Raw genomic sequence first — 19,366 nt, 5'->3', positions numbered from 1 at the left:
ATAATGCTTGAGGTCTTTGACTTAACTTGAGTCACAAGCATTTCTATAAGACTTTTTTTTCAAATTTTAGAAATTGTACTATACAAGGGATAATTTAAATGATCATATGAAAGTGTCAGCATTTAATTATTCTTAAAGTCAATTTTCATAGGATATTATCTTTTTCAAGAGATTGTTAAGATGTGATTTAAAGTATGTGGTAGCAATAGGTAATTGTTTATTATCATCATGTTTCAAAAGTTAATATACCTGGACGATTTTGAATTGTCTGTTTTGGTGAGATGTATTATTGAATAAAAGTATCAACATGTGAACTGCTTGTGTGTGTTGTATTATACTGTGGAAACTGTATGAAATATTGAATATAAAATCAACAATCACAATGAATTGATAATTGGAAGTCTTTGGATATGGCTGAAACTGTTGTTGACCTATCACATGACATTTATAATCTAAAAACAATCCATGAATTTACAGAAGTTAAATAGTTTCCGCTTTGCATGCTTGATATTTTTATAAGGCTGTTAGATTTTCATGCTGTATGCACTATGTACACTATTTTATTGCATAAACACCTAAAATAATTTTACTCACCATGAAAGAATTTCTAAAACCATGTTCGTTCCGAGATTTTCGGACAGTGTCAATGTTTACCGAAGGCGGCCAGACGTTTGTTCAAAACGAAGGGTAGTGCTAATGCGAGGGTCAGTGGTCAAATATGAAATGCAGTTAGACAAACTGAATACAATGAGCAGAAGGCCAAAAGAATAATCTACAAGCTCAACACATTGTTTTGTGAAAAACGTAAGGTTTGATTGAACGCACGTTAAAATAGTCAGGCTGTCCGGTTTTCGATCAGGCTTTTAGCATTAGCAAGTGTCACCCCTTGTGTATTTTATGTAATGAGTGTAGCGGAAGAATTTTCTAAAAATCCATTTCTTCACCGATTTCGTTCAAATTTGAAATATAAGTTACTCATAACATATAAAAACAATATACAGTTGCAAAAATCTAGATTTTTATTTTTAAAAATTATTGGCCAAACAGTGATTCGAACCTCTGTGGACACAAGTCTGACTGAAAAACCCTGCTCCATCTCCTTTAAGGATTGGCATAAAATATGCTTCTCAAGAACAGTATTTGTGTGCAGTGAAAAATCCAAAATATTATATTAAATCCCACACCAATCAAATTATGTACACTTCCATTCATTTTGCAATAATCTCTTAATACCCAACAAAACACTATAATATAATTGATTTTTTAAAGATGTGTTTATTTACAGATGACAGCCCATACAGGGACTCTTTCGATTCATAATTTATAAAAACATATCACAAGCAAAAAATGATGACGTAAGACAGATGTAGACAGACACACTTCAACACGATCTCTCATACTGGCGTTGATCAGCTTGGCTACAGGTGCTTGCTCATTCCAGGCCCAGCGCCCAGTTTATTCCCTGCACAAGGAGGATGATGACTGGTTGCCAGGCAACCAGGTATCGAATCCAGTCCAACAGGTTGCCATACATAACATTGGTACGTTCCCATCTAGGCATGAGTTAAGGTAATTGGATTAAATAGTAATCAGAAGTCTTCTAGAACAAGTAAAGGATATATGAATGAAGGCAAGTATCATCATGATCATAGGTTCAAAGTACAGATCTATATCCATTGGCTGAGATGGTAGGAATATCGGCTGAGTTCTCTGATGTGTTTCTTTATGAACGGAACACAGGCACTTAAAATGAAAAAAAAAAGGTGTTAGAAATAGAACTAGTTCAACCAGGGTACATCAGAGCTCCAGATAAGCTTTTGGCCATGTGGGTGTGATACCCATACTTTTGAAACTAAGTGGGTATTTCTAATTTCAAGTGGGTATCTATACTTTTAGATACCCACCATCTTTTTAAAATCGGGGTATTCATTTCAAATACGAATAACAAGTGCGACATTTTTTTATTCAATAATAAAATAAGACAAAATCCTCCCAACAATGCTAAATTAAAGCTAATAGCTAATACAGCTTTATCCACTTGTGCTGTAAGAAATAATATGTGCCTTAGTCTACATCTGTTTTGGTGTAAAACAAGATATCAGGATGGCCATCAGATGATAATAACAGCCATGTCTTCACTCTAACAGATAATATTTTTTTCAAAACCTTGATCCTAACGTGTTGTTTCACTTCCACGCCGCGAATAGCTAATGTTACAAGTTCATTTAAAATATTACCGGCAATTGATTCTGATTGTGAAACACAGGACTTGCCTATTAAATCATCTAGCAATCCTCTAATAGCAGTCCTCTAATGAAGTTGTTTTCCGTTTGTAAAGCGTAAAAAAAACATATTTTACTTTGAGCGTGTGGAAGCTTTCGACAACACTTCCTCACCATGAGCGATTTGTTTACAGAAAGAAAACAGCTATTTGATTGGTCGCTATTTATAGATGGACCAATCAGTGAAGGGTTAAGAAACTGTGATTCGTAGTCTATCTCTGTTGCACATTTAAATTGCGTTTAGAATTATTCACGACTTTTTTAATCACGAATATTTAGAGATAGAAAAATTTAAGTTCGATTGGCTTGAATGATACGATACACAACATGATTTTGATGTATTGGGTAAATACGCATTGTTACTTTGACAGCGTAAATATTTCAATTTCGTAATTTTTCATACGCTGGCAATTATTTTTCTTGCGTATTTCAACTTTTCTATAGCAAATTTTACGCAAATACGCAGCTTATCTTGAGCTCTGGTACATTATGATAAATTGTTACAGCGGGATAAAAAAAGTCCACATCTTATGGTGAGACAGTTTCATTATTTTAATCAAAATAAAAGTCATCTGCCTAAATTCGACTTTTCTCAGTTTAGCTTCAGTTGGCAGCTGCTTCTGTCTGAAACAGATGTTAGCTCCAGCAGCTCTTGTGAATACACAGATTAAAGCAGTGGTAGTTGAGTGGGTTAGATTGTTCACTTTGTGTGCTGGCAGTTAGGTGTCTGACTGTGAGTGTGGGTTTGAATCCCAGATGGGGCTCACATTAACATACTTATACCAGCCTGAAATAAGTAGGGCTGCGCAATATAACCGGTTTACCGGTTCAGACATGAAAACGATACGTATTGCGATACGCTGATCGAAAACCGGTATTTTGACATGCATTCGGAAAACTTCGTAACACTCGGAAATCTTCGGATATTTCCGTTTTTTTAATTGTTCTTTTCCCTGTTTCATTAGTGCCAAATGTTACTTATATTTTTATTTTGTCATGATTAAAAGTTTTTATAAAAGGTTAATCAATCATAGTGATTTTGTTGTGTTTTTGCTTTATAATCAAGCATTAACTCGATTATAAGTAGTTTTTGTTAAAAACATAATCCTTGCAATATATTGCAATACATATCCCAATATATGCTTCCGCATCGCAATATATCGCAATATATCGCAATATGAAAATTCTCTGCAATACCCACCCCTAGAAATAAGTACTAGATTCTGTTCTTTACTGAGAAAGTGTAATCTCCAATATGTAGCTTCTTTGTACTCAATCAAACAACCTTTTGTTATCTCTGTCAATACAGACTCACCTGTAACAGCCAACATAGCAGCTACATGAAACACATGCTGTTATTTCAGAGTAAAGGATACGGACTTGGGAACATCCTCTTGAGGTCTACTTTTTCCTTGCAGTATGGACACGTCTGTTTCTTTCCCACAATGCACCATCCTCGTATACAGAACTCATGGAATCTGGTTCAGGTTAAGGTCATAAGAAAACATTACAAAATTTAATCATATGTGCACACACAGTGCCATGGTACTGTAGATTACCCTCCCCTGGCCACACTGAAATATGGATCTGAACCTCAAGAACACACTCAGGAACAGGCATGTTTCACATCAGCTTTATTGGCCAAATAGTTTCTGAGGAGATAATGTCTTCATTGAGATGAAGTCCATTTTGAGAGAATTTAGAATGGCTCCTAAGCAATGGTCAAAATTGAAAATATTACAATAAAACATGTGTGTTTACCTCATTTACTAATACATATTGTTTAGCTCATACAACACACAAGCTTCATTATACCTTTTGTCAAAAGAAATCTTTGCCATAAGAAGGTTGAGTTTTCAGTATGGTCAAAGTGCAACATTCAAATCAAATTTAAAATATCTACAAAGAAATCAAACATATGTGTCTTGCCCTTCAGTTTTTTTTAGGGTTTTCCAGGGTAGATTTATGCAAAACCTTGAAACTTCAAATATTTTTTGGTTTGTTTGTCTTTTAAAGCCACATTCAGCAGTATTCTAGCTATATGGCAGCAATCTGTAAATAATTGAGTCTGGACCAGCCAATCCAGTGATCATCAACATGAACATCGATCTACGTAATTGGGATATGATGACTTATGTCTTCAAAGGAAGACAATCAAGGGGAAAGTGGGACCATTTCTTGTCGAAACAGCCAGTCAGTGACATGCTTCTGAGAGAGCAGCATGGAGTTCACAAAGGATACACATGATTACATGACAATTTGCATGTTTTTTCTATGATAGCATCTTCATTACTGATTACTAGGATCTGGTTGCCACACACTGCACAGATGTTAGGATCCAGGCTCTTGGACGGAAGGCCTGTGCTGGAGTAATACTGAAAAAACAAACAGAACACTATCAGGCTAAAACAAAATGAATCTTGTAAAACCAAGTCTAATATACATCTGTTATTTTGAAAGTAATCATATTGTTAATATTTATGATGAACAAGTTTGGAAATTTTAATATAAATTGTATATTTATATACTTATCCTATCTCACGACTTGCACCTCTCTCTCTTGCTTCGACTTTTAGTGGAACGACTGTAAACTTTTTTCCATAGGCCTCCTTGTCCATTCGCCCGTGCACTCCATGCTGCTCTCCTTAATTAGCTTCCTAGTTCCTAATAAAGCTTGCAGCATGCTCCACTAATTGCCCACGTGACTACCTTGAATGATCATTCTCATCTTGGAGCCAACGTTGTAATCTGAGTAGTGGGGAGGCCGGGCGGGCATCCATCGCGTGAGATAGGATAAGTATATAAATATACAATTTATATTAAAATTTCCAATTTTTTAAACTTATCCTATCTCACGACTTGCACTTATCCCACGGTTTGATGGTGGGCCACAGATGACCCTTCTGTCTGGACAGTGCGAACAGCTGGTCTTGGAGCTTTGTGGACTGATGACAACCGTAGTTAGCGATGTACAAGAGAGGCCTGTTACGCATGCACGCAACTCCTATGCTTGTAGTGGGTTCTCCGGAACCCCTTGGCTTACTAAGCACAACGACTCCCAGGGAGATGGGTGCTCCCGAGCGATGTGGTGTTCGGCCGCAACCTTGTACAAGACAAGGGACGCAAGTAGGCCTCGCCTCGCCACGATTTACAAGGTACCTCCGTAATTAAAGTCTTGCGACTAGAATCGAGCCAGCCCTTGCTTCAAGAAGGCCCCCCAGACACCAACCGAGGCGGGTGAAAGAGAAACACAACTCGGCATCTCCAAGGTTTAACGTTCAGTTCCGGGCAGCATCAAATTGACCCTCACTCTCCTTTGCCTAAGCTTAGCCTAAGCTTAGTCAAAGGATGTGCCCGGCAACTTTGGAGGCAGAACGCAACGAAATCCACTGGAATTCGGGAGTGTCACACTTCACTGACGTAATTGCTCCGTGGAGTAGAGGTCAGTAAGCGTGAATGTCGAACACCTCTGCATCGTCATACTGATTGTGCCTCAGGTCCGTAGGGCCACGCTAGGTGGCCGTATTCCGATGCCTTGGTATGGAGGCCAAGTGAAGTAGTTCTTAAACCCATATAATGAGAACAAAAGGTTGAGATCCAGTTCAACTTTTATTCAGTATATACAAGGAAGCAGTAACGCGAATGCGGAACCGTCCCTCATCTGCGTTGTTGGGCCGATGTAAGCTGCTGAGCCAGTACAAGAGGTCTCGCAGGATCGTGGCACGCACCCAGAAAGCCAATGTGGTCCGGGAAACAGTTCTTGAAGCGTTCGACAAGGGTAAGAAGAGGCGCTTCTGTAGCCGTCGACGATTTCTCATCAGGCCCAAGAATGGTGGACAACGGGGGAATGGTAAACATCCGGTCCGGTTGCCCTGGCAGTTGGTTTTTCGCGGAGTCCCAGCGGAGACCAAGGAAAGCCTTGCCATGCTTCTTCCGCTCGAACCGCACTCGATTGACATCAAGTTCATGCAGTGACATGGAGTTCAGATATACGAGCAGCGGTAGCCAAAGCTACCAGGAAGAATGTCTTGCATGTCACTTGTTCGAAGTCCTTGTCTTCTAAAGGTTCATAACCTATAGAAATGATATGACGAAGGACGACGGACAGATCCCAGGCCGGAGGTCTGAACTTCCTGGACTGGTCAGAGAGTCTATAGGAGCATAGTAGACTCTGCAACTCGGGAACAGTGGAAATCTTCGTGCCTGTGGTGGTAGCCAAAACCGAGTTGATGGCGGCTAAGTAGGTAGAAGATGAAGATGCGCCAAACGTGTAGATTGAGGGTCTGAGCTGACCCGTGGCACAGTTCCGAGTGAGGGTGAAGAAGTTGGTCGTCCCAGTTGGGAAGCGGTACTGGGTTTGGCTCTGCCAGGCTTCTTAGGTTGACAAACCAACTTCTCGCTGGAGCTGGAGGGGGGAACGCGTAGGCATTGAGACCCTCCCATGATATTGCCAACGCGTCGAGGTCCCATGCCAAGGAGTCTGGGATTGGTGATACGAACTTTGGAAGTTGGTTGTTGAACCTTGTGGCGAACAGATCTATTTGAGGCCGTGATAACGGGTAGATCATCGACTGAAAGATCTGGGGCAGTAACTTCCACTCTGTCGGGGACGGTCGGTTGGATCGGGACAAGGCATCGGTGATCACATTTTTTACCCCGGGAATGTGTCTGGCTCTGGCTACGATGTTGAGTGAGTCGATGAGATGGAAGAACCTGATCGCCCATTGTAGCAGATTCGCCGAGCCTGTCGAGCCTAGATGATTTATATACCAAACCACTGTCGAATTGTTTGATTGGATCAACAGACTGGTTGCTTGAAGCTCTGTTGCCCAATGTGAGATGGCTTGAATTACCGCCTTGAATTCCAGCTCGTTTATATGAAGTACCCGTTCGTCAGATGACCACAGCCCGGCCACTTGGTGGTCGAGGAAGTGAGCTCCCCAACCCATGAGGGATGCATCGACGAATAGGTGATGAGTCGGTGCAAAGGGCATCATAGAGACTCCGGCGCAAACATTCCATTCCTCGAGCCACCATTGAAGGACTGGACGAAGCGGTTCTGGAAGGCAAATTAGTTCCTTGGGGTTGTCGGCCTGAAGGTACAGGCGTAGAAATCGCTGTATCGGCCGAAGTTGGAGCTGGCCTCTGTACGTTAAGGCTTGAGCTGACGTCAGAAGGCCCAGTAGCTCCTGCCACTGTCGTAAGGTTCTCCCGAGACAGTGCTGGAGGAATGCATTGCTGAATATTTATCCACCTGTCGTGAGGTACGAACATCATCCCCTGACGAGTGTTGAACAGTGCTCCGATGAATTGGAGTTTCTGAGTCGGTATTAGTTCCGATTTCGCGATGTTCAACAGCCACCCTAACTGTCTGAGCAGCGTGGTGGTGAACTGTAGCTGGCGAAGCAATACGATCGGATCCTGTTGAGCCTGGATGCAATCGTCTATGTAGCTTTCGAAGGTGATCCCTTGAAAGTGGAGGAAGCTCGTTATGGGCTTGGTAATTCGGGTAAAATGCCACGGCCTGTGGAAATTCCAAATGGTAGGACTTTCCATTGGTAGTGAGGAACCACCACAGCCAGATCTGTTTCCTCTGCCACGGCCTTGAGTGGATGCGTCATGAAAAAGATTGCGTAAATCCGGATTGGTAGGGGTGAACTGTGCAGTTCTTCTGTATCTTTCACAGTTCAATCGAGACTTGAAAGTGGGTTTCTTTATCAACTTTATTAAGATAATTCTTGGATGCTACCATTGAAGAGGGAGTCAGTTAACCGAGGCTGGCGAAACAGTTCTGTTTTAAATCGCTCCTCCCATGAAGCGATGTTAAGGGGTCCACGTCGGCGAACAGCAAGAGTGTAGCCCAAAAAATGAGACAACTGATCCAGGATAATTTGGAACTGGTCCAGAGCTAAAGACATGCATCCTTCGGATGTAAGCGTCTTGATCAGAGTAAGTATGCTCCAGAGCAGTGTTAATAGCGTCGACTGCTGCAATCACGCAACTTATAGATGGCAACATCTTTCTCACGGCTGAATCCATGTGAGCCAACTCTCAGTCCTCAATAAGGTGGGGCGAAGCAGCTTGTTTGCCACACAGGGTTCCAATATCCTCATCAACTGTTGGAGCTGTAGAGATTTTTGTTAGGCCGTGGACATGAGAGGTAGAAGGATTATATCTGGGAGCAGAGAATCCGTCCTTAATTCGTTTCAGGCTCTTGAAACCATCATTTAGTGTACTGGATAATTTCAGAATACAAGGTTGAGGTGGTAGGGTGATGGCAGACCAATCCCGGTTCCTAAGAGTATAAGAGTGAGCCAGGTCATCTGCTGAAGTTCTCAGGGGAAGTTGGAGCTTCTCAACAATCCAAAGGAGTACCTGAGGTGTCTCAACTGCTGCAAAGCTACCCCCAGGGGTAGATAACTCAGAGTGAGCGGGAGATGCAGGCATGGCTATTTGGACTGGATAAATCTCAGGAGGTGGACCAGATGAAGAGCCAGGAGCTACCGGAGCCGGATGGGCTGGAGTAAAAGGATGTATTTGGTTCCAGGCTAAGGTTATGGCCCTGATCATCATATTTAGATCCGGAGTCGCTATAGGAGTGGGATTGTTATCAGGTTCCCATGACTCAACGATGATCCTAGAGTGAGTCGAGGATTCTCAGAGCGTGTAGACGGAACATCATAAGAGACTGTAGGCCTATTAGTGGTATCAGAGCAATGATCACCCGAACGTCGGTCAGAGGAACTGTATCGAGATCTCGACGTGGTAAGTACCGAAGTAGGTTGGTAAGCCGGTGATCTGGATTCCCTAGTATGGCTAGGTGATCCGGTATGATATGAAGAACTAGTCCAGGTCGCTGTAGTTCTAGTTGGTGATCTGGTTCTGATTGAAGCTCTGGTTCGACCATCTGAATAGGATCGCCCATGAGATGTGGATCTGTACTGTGATCCCAATTGGTCAATGGCTCTGTTTGGTGATCTAGATTGTATAGGTGACCTGGGTTGGTAAGATGATCTGGATTTGTAAAGTGATCTGGATCGATTTGATGCGCTAACTGCGGTTGGCCAGGCTCCAAACAAACTGAGACAGTCGAGGGGATATGTACCAATGATCTGGATGATGATAGTGTCGATCTAAGGTCCCCAGGTAGTTTAGATGGGACAGGCAACGAAGAATTATCGATCACAACCACCCCGCGAGTGATCTGACGCTATGGAAGGAGGTGATTGATGTGTATGTAATAGGTGCCGAATGTCCTCAGATAAGTAAGAATCTGATGAAGCGTCCATAAAATCCTCTTGAACCACAGACGTCGCTCTCTCGAGCGAAGGTACGATTTTCTGTCTCTGTAACTTGATACGCTTGGCGGGAGTGGGATCAGATTCTGTTGATTTCCTGTCCCTAGCGGCGATTCTCCGGGAGCAAACACGCAGGTAGGCCTTAAAATCCTCATCTTTTAGTGAAGTACACTTGCCTCATTGTTTGTTCCAGTTACATTGTCCAATACAGTCACTGAAAGACGAGTGAGGGTCCAGGGACGAATAATTCGTCTTGCATTTAGCACAAACTTTCCTTTTCCTTGACTGATTATCAGTTTTCCCCATGATTTTAGGGTGAATAATGTCCCTAATATACAGCACGTCCACACAGTCGTGCGACAAGAAAGAGAATAATCATTCAAGGTAGTCACGTAGGCAATTAGTGGAGCATGCTGCAAGCTTTATTAGGAACTAGGAAGCTAATTAAGGAGAGCAGCATGGGGTGCACGGGCGAATGGACAAGGAGGCCTATGGAAAAAAGATTACAGTCGTTCCACTAAAAGTTGAAGCAAGAAAGAGAGGTGCATATCATGAGATAGGATAAGTTTAAAAATTAATATTATCAGTGTATGCTATGTTTGATATTTATATACTCCTGCATTACACACAATACAATCTCTTGCTGTTGAACTGAAATAGAATCTTGACAGAGATCTCCTCCCAAAGGAGAAGACTTCCATGAACAAACTGCCTGACCATGCCACCCACCAGTATCACATGACTCAAGCTCAACCCAACACTCTTTTGTCTGAGTGAATCAAGTATGGGTCATGAGATGTCTGGTGTTAGGTGTGTTTCAGTGATAAATATATAGAAGTGTGCTCTCTGAGTGAAAGGTTTCTGTTGCGACTACATTTTGGTTCAACAACAAGACATTGCATTATGTGTGATGAAGGACAAGTTAAAAATTACCTTCCAAAAGGTCAAAACCATTTCATGTAACGATCATTAAAATATGAGTGTACAAATAGCTGGGCAGAAAAAGAATCAAGAAGTCAAAGGCCCAAATTCTAAAACTTATGACATTAGGCATTCTCTTCCCACAGAGGTTACTCCTGTCGTATCTTCCTACATAACCTCTGTTCTAATACGACCCTTTCTTGGTGTCAGCGTTCAAGGCTCGTGATTGGAGACAAGCCGATTTAGTTGTGCAATCAGCGACGTTGTTTCAAAAGTGATCATTCGCAAGGCCTCGGTAATTTCCATATGCTTCGGGAAAACTAGAACCTCTTCCCGAGCGCGATGCGCAAACGTTTCTTCTAGACAGAACTCAGTCATGTAATGGCGTATCAATGGCGTCTCCATCGCCCTCGTTGACAACGGACAAGCTAGCCATTAAACGTCTTGTGTGTAACATCAACACAATTCCCCGGCAGATGGGGGATATTTGTGGCCCCGCATTTGCTTGAGTTAGTCAAATTGAATCTAAGTCGATGTAACACGTGTTCTGATTGGATAGAAAGAAGGGAGATAATTCGTGTTGTGATCTTTTGCCGCTAGGGGATTTTACGAGGACCGGGAAATATGGCCGTATTAGAACAGAGGTTATGTAGGAAGATATGACAGGAGTAACCTCTGTGGGAAGAGAATGGACATTAGGGTGTCAACAGACTTAGCGAGTCCATGGAATCAAGGAGCCCATGAGCATTTGTTTGTTTATTTGTTTAATGCTGCCTTAGGAATATTCCGGCTGTATGACAGTTGACTGGTAACAATCAAGTCAAGAGCAGACAATAAAGTGGTTGATGTTATGAGCAACAAGTAGAGTGAGTGAGTGAGTTTAGTTTTATGCCGCACTCAGCAATATTCCAGCTATATGGCTGCGGTCTGTAAATAATCGAGCCTGGACCAGATAATCCAGTGATCAACAGCACGAGCATCAATCTGCTCAATTGGGAACTGATGACATGTGTCAACCAAGTCAGTGAGCCTGACCACCCAATCCCGTTTGTCGCCTCTTACGACAAGCATGGTTTACTGAAGGTTCATTCTAACCCGGACCTTCACGGGTTAGCAACAATTAGACATAATTGCAAGCAATCTAGTAAGTGAATAGGTCAGACTATTCATTATGTCAAATATAAGGTTTCCTAGTTTAGAAGCACTAAGCAAACAGACACTTGGTCTCAAATTCTGTATTCATAATACAAACTTTCACTCCTCCATCCGGTCAATGATATAATCTACTTTATACTTTTATCCCTATCAACCACCATCTTCTATATGACTATGAACATGATACAAAAATTGACAATTAGACTTTTGTTAAATTCTTGTACAAGTTAATGTATATTTTCTTTTGTGAAAGTTATTGTGGTAAAAGGATGTGATATACAGCCCATAACAACCTACCCCTATGTGTGCTGCCATGAACTCCGAACAGACTTCCGCAAAGTCTCGGGATACCACCCCAAAATACAATCCATAAAATAGTGTGAGGAGCCCAAAGTCCATGCCAGTCTGCGGTTTGACGAGGAACAACATGCTGATGCCAAATATGGTCAACATGACAACAAGGTAACCAAGAACTCCTGCTGCATAGCTCAGCTTGAAGATGAAGAGGAACCATTTGTACACCAGTCTGAAACAGAAGGGTTTCTAGAAGTCAGACAAGGTTTCAAGGCCTGTTGTAAGTGAACTAGTCATGTTTAACACTGTTTGAACAGTATTTCAGTTACATCAAGAGTGAGTGAGTCTAGTTTTACACCGCACTAAGCAATATTCCAGCGGTCTGTAAATGATCAAGTCTGGACCAGACAATCCAGTGATCAACAGCATGAGCATCGATCTACGCAGTTGGGATATGATGACATGTGTCAACCAAGTCAGCGAGCCTGACCTCCCGATCCCGTTAGTTGCCTCTTACGACAAGCATGGGTTACTGAAGATCAATTCTAACCCCGATCTTCACGGGTAAGTTACATCTAGATACAGAAGGGAAGAATGAAGTGGTGAAACATACAAGCATGAGAGCAGAGCTGTTTTATTGTTTCCTTGAGAGATATCTTGAACAAAAAGAAAGAAATTTATTGTTTCCTTGAGACATAGGTATAAATGAATTTATCATTAGGGTTATTCAAATAATAGTTCCATCCATATGACAGCAGCCATGACAGTCCGACAACCTACTGACTCATATTATGAGCAGCGATACCCACACTTGGGGTACAATAACATGCAATCAAACAACCAATCATGTTTGAGCAACCAAATCATTTGTTGCCTCTTAACACATGCATAGGTTGCTGTGGACCAATTCTGACCTGGAATATGGGAGTGAGTGAGTGAGTGGTTTTGTTTTTACGCTGCTTTAAGCAATATTTCAGCAATCCTGGAATATGGGCGTGTCATTAATTTGAATAATGAACAGGAATGCATTTATTGATTCACATTTTGCAGTGTTTAGTCTGGACATCTTAACCAGTCTCCAAGCCAACATATTTCAATAAGGGTCCATTGTACACTGGCTTTGTTCATCTCACTGTCACTGACCTTGGTGTGTCTCCTGAGAGCGGTTTTCTGGAAGCCCTGAAGACGATGTATCCCGTGATACAGGAGAAGACGGCCCACACACACACAAACCTCATCCACCAGAACTTGAGACAGAACACGATGGGGATCAGCCACATCCCCACCAGGGTCGCCCTCTGGATCGCGGAAGACATCACCATTAGAAACACACACATCCTCTGTATCTCCACAGCTAGCATTTCAGTAAACCCACACTGACCCCTGGATCCATTCAGATAGTATTAATTGATCTCAAATTACCTGCCCTTGATTTCCACTCGCCAATCTGATTGGCCACACTACTTGGTCAGACACGCCAGCCAGAATGTGAGGTACCAACCCACCTTAATTCTGGACTGTCTGACTGACTGAGTTTGGTTTTCGAACCCGGGTCTTCGGCGTGACGAGCCAACGCTTTAACCACTAGGCTACCCCACCGCCCCCCTTAATGCTGGACTGGCAATATTAACTACATCAATGCCAGCCCCATTTATTATCATCAAGTTTGTGGGCAATCAAACAGTGAAATACTGACATAAAAAAAACTAAAAATGCTTTTGATGGAAAGTTTGTCTTTTGAAGAAGTTGTCATCTATAAAGTATCATCCCTTCCATATTATTCATCAACTTCTAAAATGTCAAACAAAAAGTCTGGGAGTATTAATTGGTACGACCTGAAGTGTCTGGTAGTATTACATGGTATGACCTGATGTGTCTGGTAGTATTACATAGTATGACCTGATGTGTCTGGTAGTATTACATAGTATGATCTGATGTGTCTGGTAGTATTACATAGTAGGACTTGATGTGTCTGGTAGTATTACATAGTATGACCTGAAGTGTCTGGTAGTATTACATAGTATGACCTGATGTGTCTGGTAGTATAACATAGTATGATCTGATGTGTCTGGTAGTATAACATAGTATGACCTGATGCATCTGGTAGTATTACACAGTATCACCTGATGTGTCTAGTAGTATTACTTAGTACGACCTCCTGTTTGTCAATGAGGAAAATTGATATTTTATACTTATCCTGACTCATGCTTATTGCTTGTCTTCTTCTTCTTGCGAAAATAGTGGAACACGTGTATCTCCCAATTGAAGTTCCCTTCAATAAAGAAATCACTAATTAGTACTCACCACGAGTTACCTCCCCTGCCCAAGCGCGGGAACGAGGGCGCCACCTCAACCCATGTGCCTCACTCTCTCCTCATATACTGAGCCCAACACTTGAATTTCCAGGGAAATCCAAAGTGTTATGTGGGGAGGATGGGAGGGCTTACCTCATGAGTCAGGATAAGTATAAAATATCAATTTTACTCTAAAATTACATATTTTTCCTTATCCTGACTCATGCTGTATTGCTTGAATCCGGCTGAATGGAAAGGAGGTGGGAATATATAATACTTTGGATTTTAATAATTAGTGATTTGAACTGTGATGATTGTAATAACCCTATGGGAACTTCATAAAGGCACTGAACTGATGAATTCCTGCTGCTAACTTATCAGCTGCCATATAAAGGTTATTACAATTTACTTATTATGATAAAAGTATATATAACATTAATACAATGCTTAAGACTAATAGACTTAAGCTTGTTAATATGATAGCATAAACTCCTTAGAGTTTGTTAGCTAAAATACTTTTATGATATAAACATAGTACTGAGCTTAAGATATGATTAAACTTAAGCTAAATATATAATAGCAAAACTCCTTAGAGTTTATTAGCTAATATACTTTTATGAAGTAAACATAGGTACTAAGCTTTAAGATGTGAATAAAACTTAAGCTATATATATAATAGCAAAACTTAGAGAGAGTTTGTTAGCTAATATATTTTATGATATGAGTATAGTACTGTGCTTAAGATATAATTAACTTAAGCTACCTACATAGCCAAAAAAACTCCATAGAGTTTGTTAGCTATTACATTTTATAATGTAACCATAATGCTTAAGATATGATGAAACTTAAGCTAAATATATAATAGCAAAAAACTCTTTAGAGTTTGTTAGCTAATATACTTATATGATATAACATAGTACTGAGCTTAAGATATGAATAAACTTAAGCTACATATATAATAGCAAAAACTCCGTAGAGTTTGTTAGCTAATACATTTATAATGTAACCATAGTACTGAGCTTAAGATATGATTAACTTAAGCTAAATATATAATAACAAACTCCGTAGAGTTGTTAGCTTATATATTGTATGATATAATAACCATAGTACTGAGCTTAAGATAATAAAAGAACTTAAGCAAAATATATATAGCATGTAGCTATTTAGTACTGTTATAAGATAAGTAGAAATCTGTAAGATTGACTTATCTTCCGAGGAACTGTCAACTGTTGTCACGCGGACCATGGGACCGAATTGGTGGATACCTGAGACGCCCTCGGTGGTGATATCTCTCAGATAGTGGTTGGCAAACACCATATCGGATCTCCAGAAATAACCCTCCATTACGGTATTTCAATAGCACTTGTGTAGAGCAATTGTAGATGTTAGCTCTCTAATATCATGAGGATTAGAAGCTCTTGGAGGGTCGGGTCCTGCAGTCTTGTAGGCACGTAGTATGACAGTTCTGATCCAAAAGGAGATAGTAGTACGTGAGACTTCAGTCTGCGTAGCTTGTTGATAGAGGAAATAAATCTCTTGAATTTTTCCCTCCTGTTTGGATCGGTGGAGATATATTTTCAGTGCTCTTACTGGCCATCGTGATAGATACATCGTATTATGGGGTCCAAGTATATCATCAAAGTGTGATCATAAACCTCACTTGTGAGGTGTTGAGCACTATATTCAGATCCCAAGTTGGAGCGTGAAACTTCGCGTTTAATCCTCCAATCGAAAAGCTCGTAGCAAAGGCGAAGTAACTGGGTTTAGGTTAACTTGACGCCCGTTCTCAGTTATGACAGAGCTATTGCTGCAAGATAGGGGGACAAGTTGAGCCTTATAAAATCTTAGTCTGACGTCGATAACATAAGTAGTCAGCCACTTGAGGATGAGTAGCATATCTAGCTGTAAATCCTTCCTTTGCAGCATAATTGACAAACTGTGCCATTTGTCATCGTAAAGGTTGCAAGTTGAGTTACGCAGGGCAAGCTAGACTGCTTTGCTGCTCTGGCTGAATAACTTGTTATTCAGACACGCCTTGATACAATCCATACGTGAAGTTGGAATATATCTGGCTTTCCGTGCGCTTGTTTGGTGTGCGGATGTATTAACAGATTCGGGCACTCTGTAAGATGTAGTATTGGTTGTCCGATTTCTTGAATAAGAGTTGGAAACCACGTTCGCTGGTCAGTAGGCACCGACCAAATTCAGATGGAGGCTCTGCGTTTGACTGATTTAGAGTAAACTTGTGAGATTAACTGCTGGTGGAACAGCGTGCAGCGTTGAGTCCTTCCCACGATATGCTTAGTGCTTCTGTTGCCAAAGCTAGTGGGTCTGGAACTGGCGTCTACGAATGCTGTCAGTTGTTTGTTGAATCGAAAGTGGCAAATAGGTCTATTAGTGTAGTTCCTATTTCCTTGATAATTTGAGTGAATATCTCTGTATGGAGCATTCATTCTGTCGGCGATGGTATGTGTGGCCGAGAGAGCGCCGCTGCTATCATATTCTTTGCTCCTGGAATGTGATATGCTCTGACATGTATGTTGAGATTGTCGATTAATCGAACAATTGAAAACATAGAGTCGATAGGTTCGGGGACCTGGTTGAGCTTAGTTTGTTCACATAAAACGCCACTGTCGAATTGACTGTGTGAATCATCCACTGGGTATACTGTAGTAAGTTGCTCCAGTGCATTAAGCGTTTATTACTGCTTGCATCTCTAGCAGATTTATGTGTAATATGCTCTTGATTGCTCATAGCCCTGATGCCGTCCTGTTGGCAAGATGGGCTCCCCAACCTTGTAGTGACACATCTACGTAGAGAAGTGTTATCGATTCCAGCTCTATTAACGAGACGCCTATTCAAACATTCGATCTCTTGGTCCACCATAGTAGATGAGGTTTGACCTGAACCGGTAAATTGAACGGTAGAGATTAGATCTAGATCGCGAATTGATGATGACTTGTAACGGATGTAATAGTAGTCTGCCTCTGCCTGTCATATCTTGAGCTGAAGTCGTTACCCCAACAGGCTCTGTCACTGTCGTAGTGGTAGCAGAGATAGTAAGGCTTGTGGAATGACTGTTGGATCTTGATCCATGGTCCTCCGGTACAATTATACGATTCTGCGCCGTTACAAATCAAAAACCTAGAATAGCAGAACTTGCGAAGGTTCTAGGTCCAACTTAAGTATGTTAACTAACCATCTAGTTGTGTTAGTAGCTTGATGATGAATTCAACTGTAGTCTGAGACGCTATGGATTTGGATCCATTTGTATCCCGTCGAGTTAAATTCGCTGCGAAGTCCTTGACGATGTAGGTGCATAACCAGGGGTGACTGCCATCGTTGAACTTTATGTAAAAAATCGCCTGACTGCCGTGCCCTCGTCCTTACTTGAGAGGGGAGGTCTCTAACCTCAAGAAGGCAGCCCAATCATAAAGGTTCAGATTAGCTGGACTGTAAGGAGGCTTGCTCGTTCACTGATATATTGTTGTCACTTGCAACCTATGTCTTGAACTGTGAACTATGATCGACCTCTGCGTAGGGCGTTGTCCATCTCGGTCCAATCAGAACAAGGCATTTTGATTCTGTAGAGTACCCGTGCTGTGATGTCACCGGTGTAGCAGGAAAAGGAACCTTGTATAATATAGTGCCGTCGTTGATATTAGAACAATCGTCGGTCTTCACCGTAGCTTCCCGAAGTTACCCGAGTGACCACGTGTTTCGAGGGTTAATGGTAACCGCGGGAAACCTCCGGCGCGAAATACCTCGCTCTGTAATATTAATGCTGGGTAGGTTATTTTCCAGGCTGTCATGAAAATAACTTCAGTCTTGAAGACAATTCCGAATTCCTTATATAAGGTTCAATAAAACTTGCAAGTTGTCAGCTTGTAGACTGTTAAAGCTGAACTTGTTGTACATATTTCTTCTCAGGAAATTGTTGACGATTATGAGTTTTACTCGCTGTAACAAGGCTGCTGTACAATTTCGTTATTGAATTGTCTGTAGATCTGCGTAATGGTCACGCATGTAGATAATCGTATCGTAGTCCGGGATTGCATACCTAGCAATCTATACGGAAATGTTGATTCCTGTGAAGATCTACGAAACGTCGTTGATGCCCTTGATGTAGGTAGTCGGCTTGAAGATCCTTAATTAGGCTCTTCATCTGTTGATAAATTAATACAGCGACGTTCTGTGTTGTAAATAGCCTGTGCAATTGTCTTCACGTAGGCTTGTAGACGGGATATGGCATACAGTTGATAGACAACTCATGCGATGTCTTGAACGGACTGACGAGAGGCTATATATGACGAGTGGCTAGTATATGGAGACCTTGGAAGAGACTTCTTCGGCGAACGCCGGGGATATATCTTATCTCAGCATCTGAGAAAATGATACCATCCTCCTCTTCTGACGTATGGTCATATGTCGGAGTCCTAGATCTATAGGAAGATCTATGAGAGGACTGTGGAGAACTGACTGACGAGTGGCTAGTGTACGGAGACCTTGGAGAAGACATCCTTCGCGAAGGCTGGGGAGCCGCCGAGCGGTGAGGGCCATAAACGCTGTGGGCTTCGAACACTGGGGCTTCGCTGAACGCTGGGGCTTCGCTAATGCTGGGGCTTCGCGAAGCTCTTCTAAGCGAGGTAGAAATGGAACCACTTAGCCTTCGCCCTTCGCGAATGTCTCGAGTCAGTGTCGAATCGACATATGAGCTTGCTTCGCGAATCGACCTCTGTGAATTACAAGGGCGTGCTGCGGCGGCGCTTTCTCCGCCGAAGCCTCTCGCGCAATAGGTGAGGCTCTAGCTCCTTCGCCGGAGTTGGCCTGAGACTTCCTATGCAAAGAGCTTCGCCCGGCTGGGATGCCCTTCGCGAGGCTGCCTGTGTGGCTCTGGGGCCCTACGCTGAAGCCAAGGCGGCACTGGGGCCCTGTATGACTTAATATGGGTTGGGCTCTGGGGCCCGTGGCTCTGGGGCCTCTGTAAACCGTAACGGTCTTCCATCAGCCTCATGATTTGGTTGACCAGGTCGTCTGAGGCGGTCTGCGCTGATGATGAGGGTTGTCTCTCTGCGCAGGTGACGGGACCCTCAGTCAAAATTTCTGGTGACAGCGTAGGCAT

General features: G+C 42.0%; 1 protein-coding gene across 2 annotated transcripts in view; it reads right to left on the bottom strand.

Moving 5' to 3' along the window:
* Positions 1-1,255: 1,255 nt before the first annotated feature.
* The window catches only part of LOC124267555 (RING finger protein 121-like), a 35,264-nt gene continuing 17,153 nt past the window's right edge, over positions 1,256-19,366 (bottom strand). For both annotated transcript variants that reach the window (XM_046702535.1, XM_046702605.1), the window contains 5 exons: positions 13,094-13,248; positions 11,954-12,182; positions 4,524-4,657; positions 3,659-3,760; positions 1,256-1,553 (listed from right to left, as the gene is read on the bottom strand). In XM_046702535.1, the coding sequence (XP_046558491.1) occupies positions 1,433-1,553; positions 3,659-3,760; positions 4,524-4,657; positions 11,954-12,182; positions 13,094-13,248 (741 nt within the window). In that variant the 3' untranslated portion in view covers positions 1,256-1,432. The remainder of the gene's footprint in view (positions 1,554-3,658; positions 3,761-4,523; positions 4,658-11,953; positions 12,183-13,093; positions 13,249-19,366) is intronic.

This window comes from Haliotis rubra, unplaced genomic scaffold (genome assembly GCF_003918875.1).
Source record: "Haliotis rubra isolate DU_JTF1 unplaced genomic scaffold, ASM391887v1 Scf1, whole genome shotgun sequence".
In the NCBI taxonomy this organism is placed as follows: Eukaryota; Metazoa; Mollusca; class Gastropoda; order Lepetellida; family Haliotidae; genus Haliotis; species Haliotis rubra.
The sequence above is the reverse complement of the archived record's forward strand: the minus strand, read 5'-3'. Positions and strand labels throughout refer to the sequence as shown.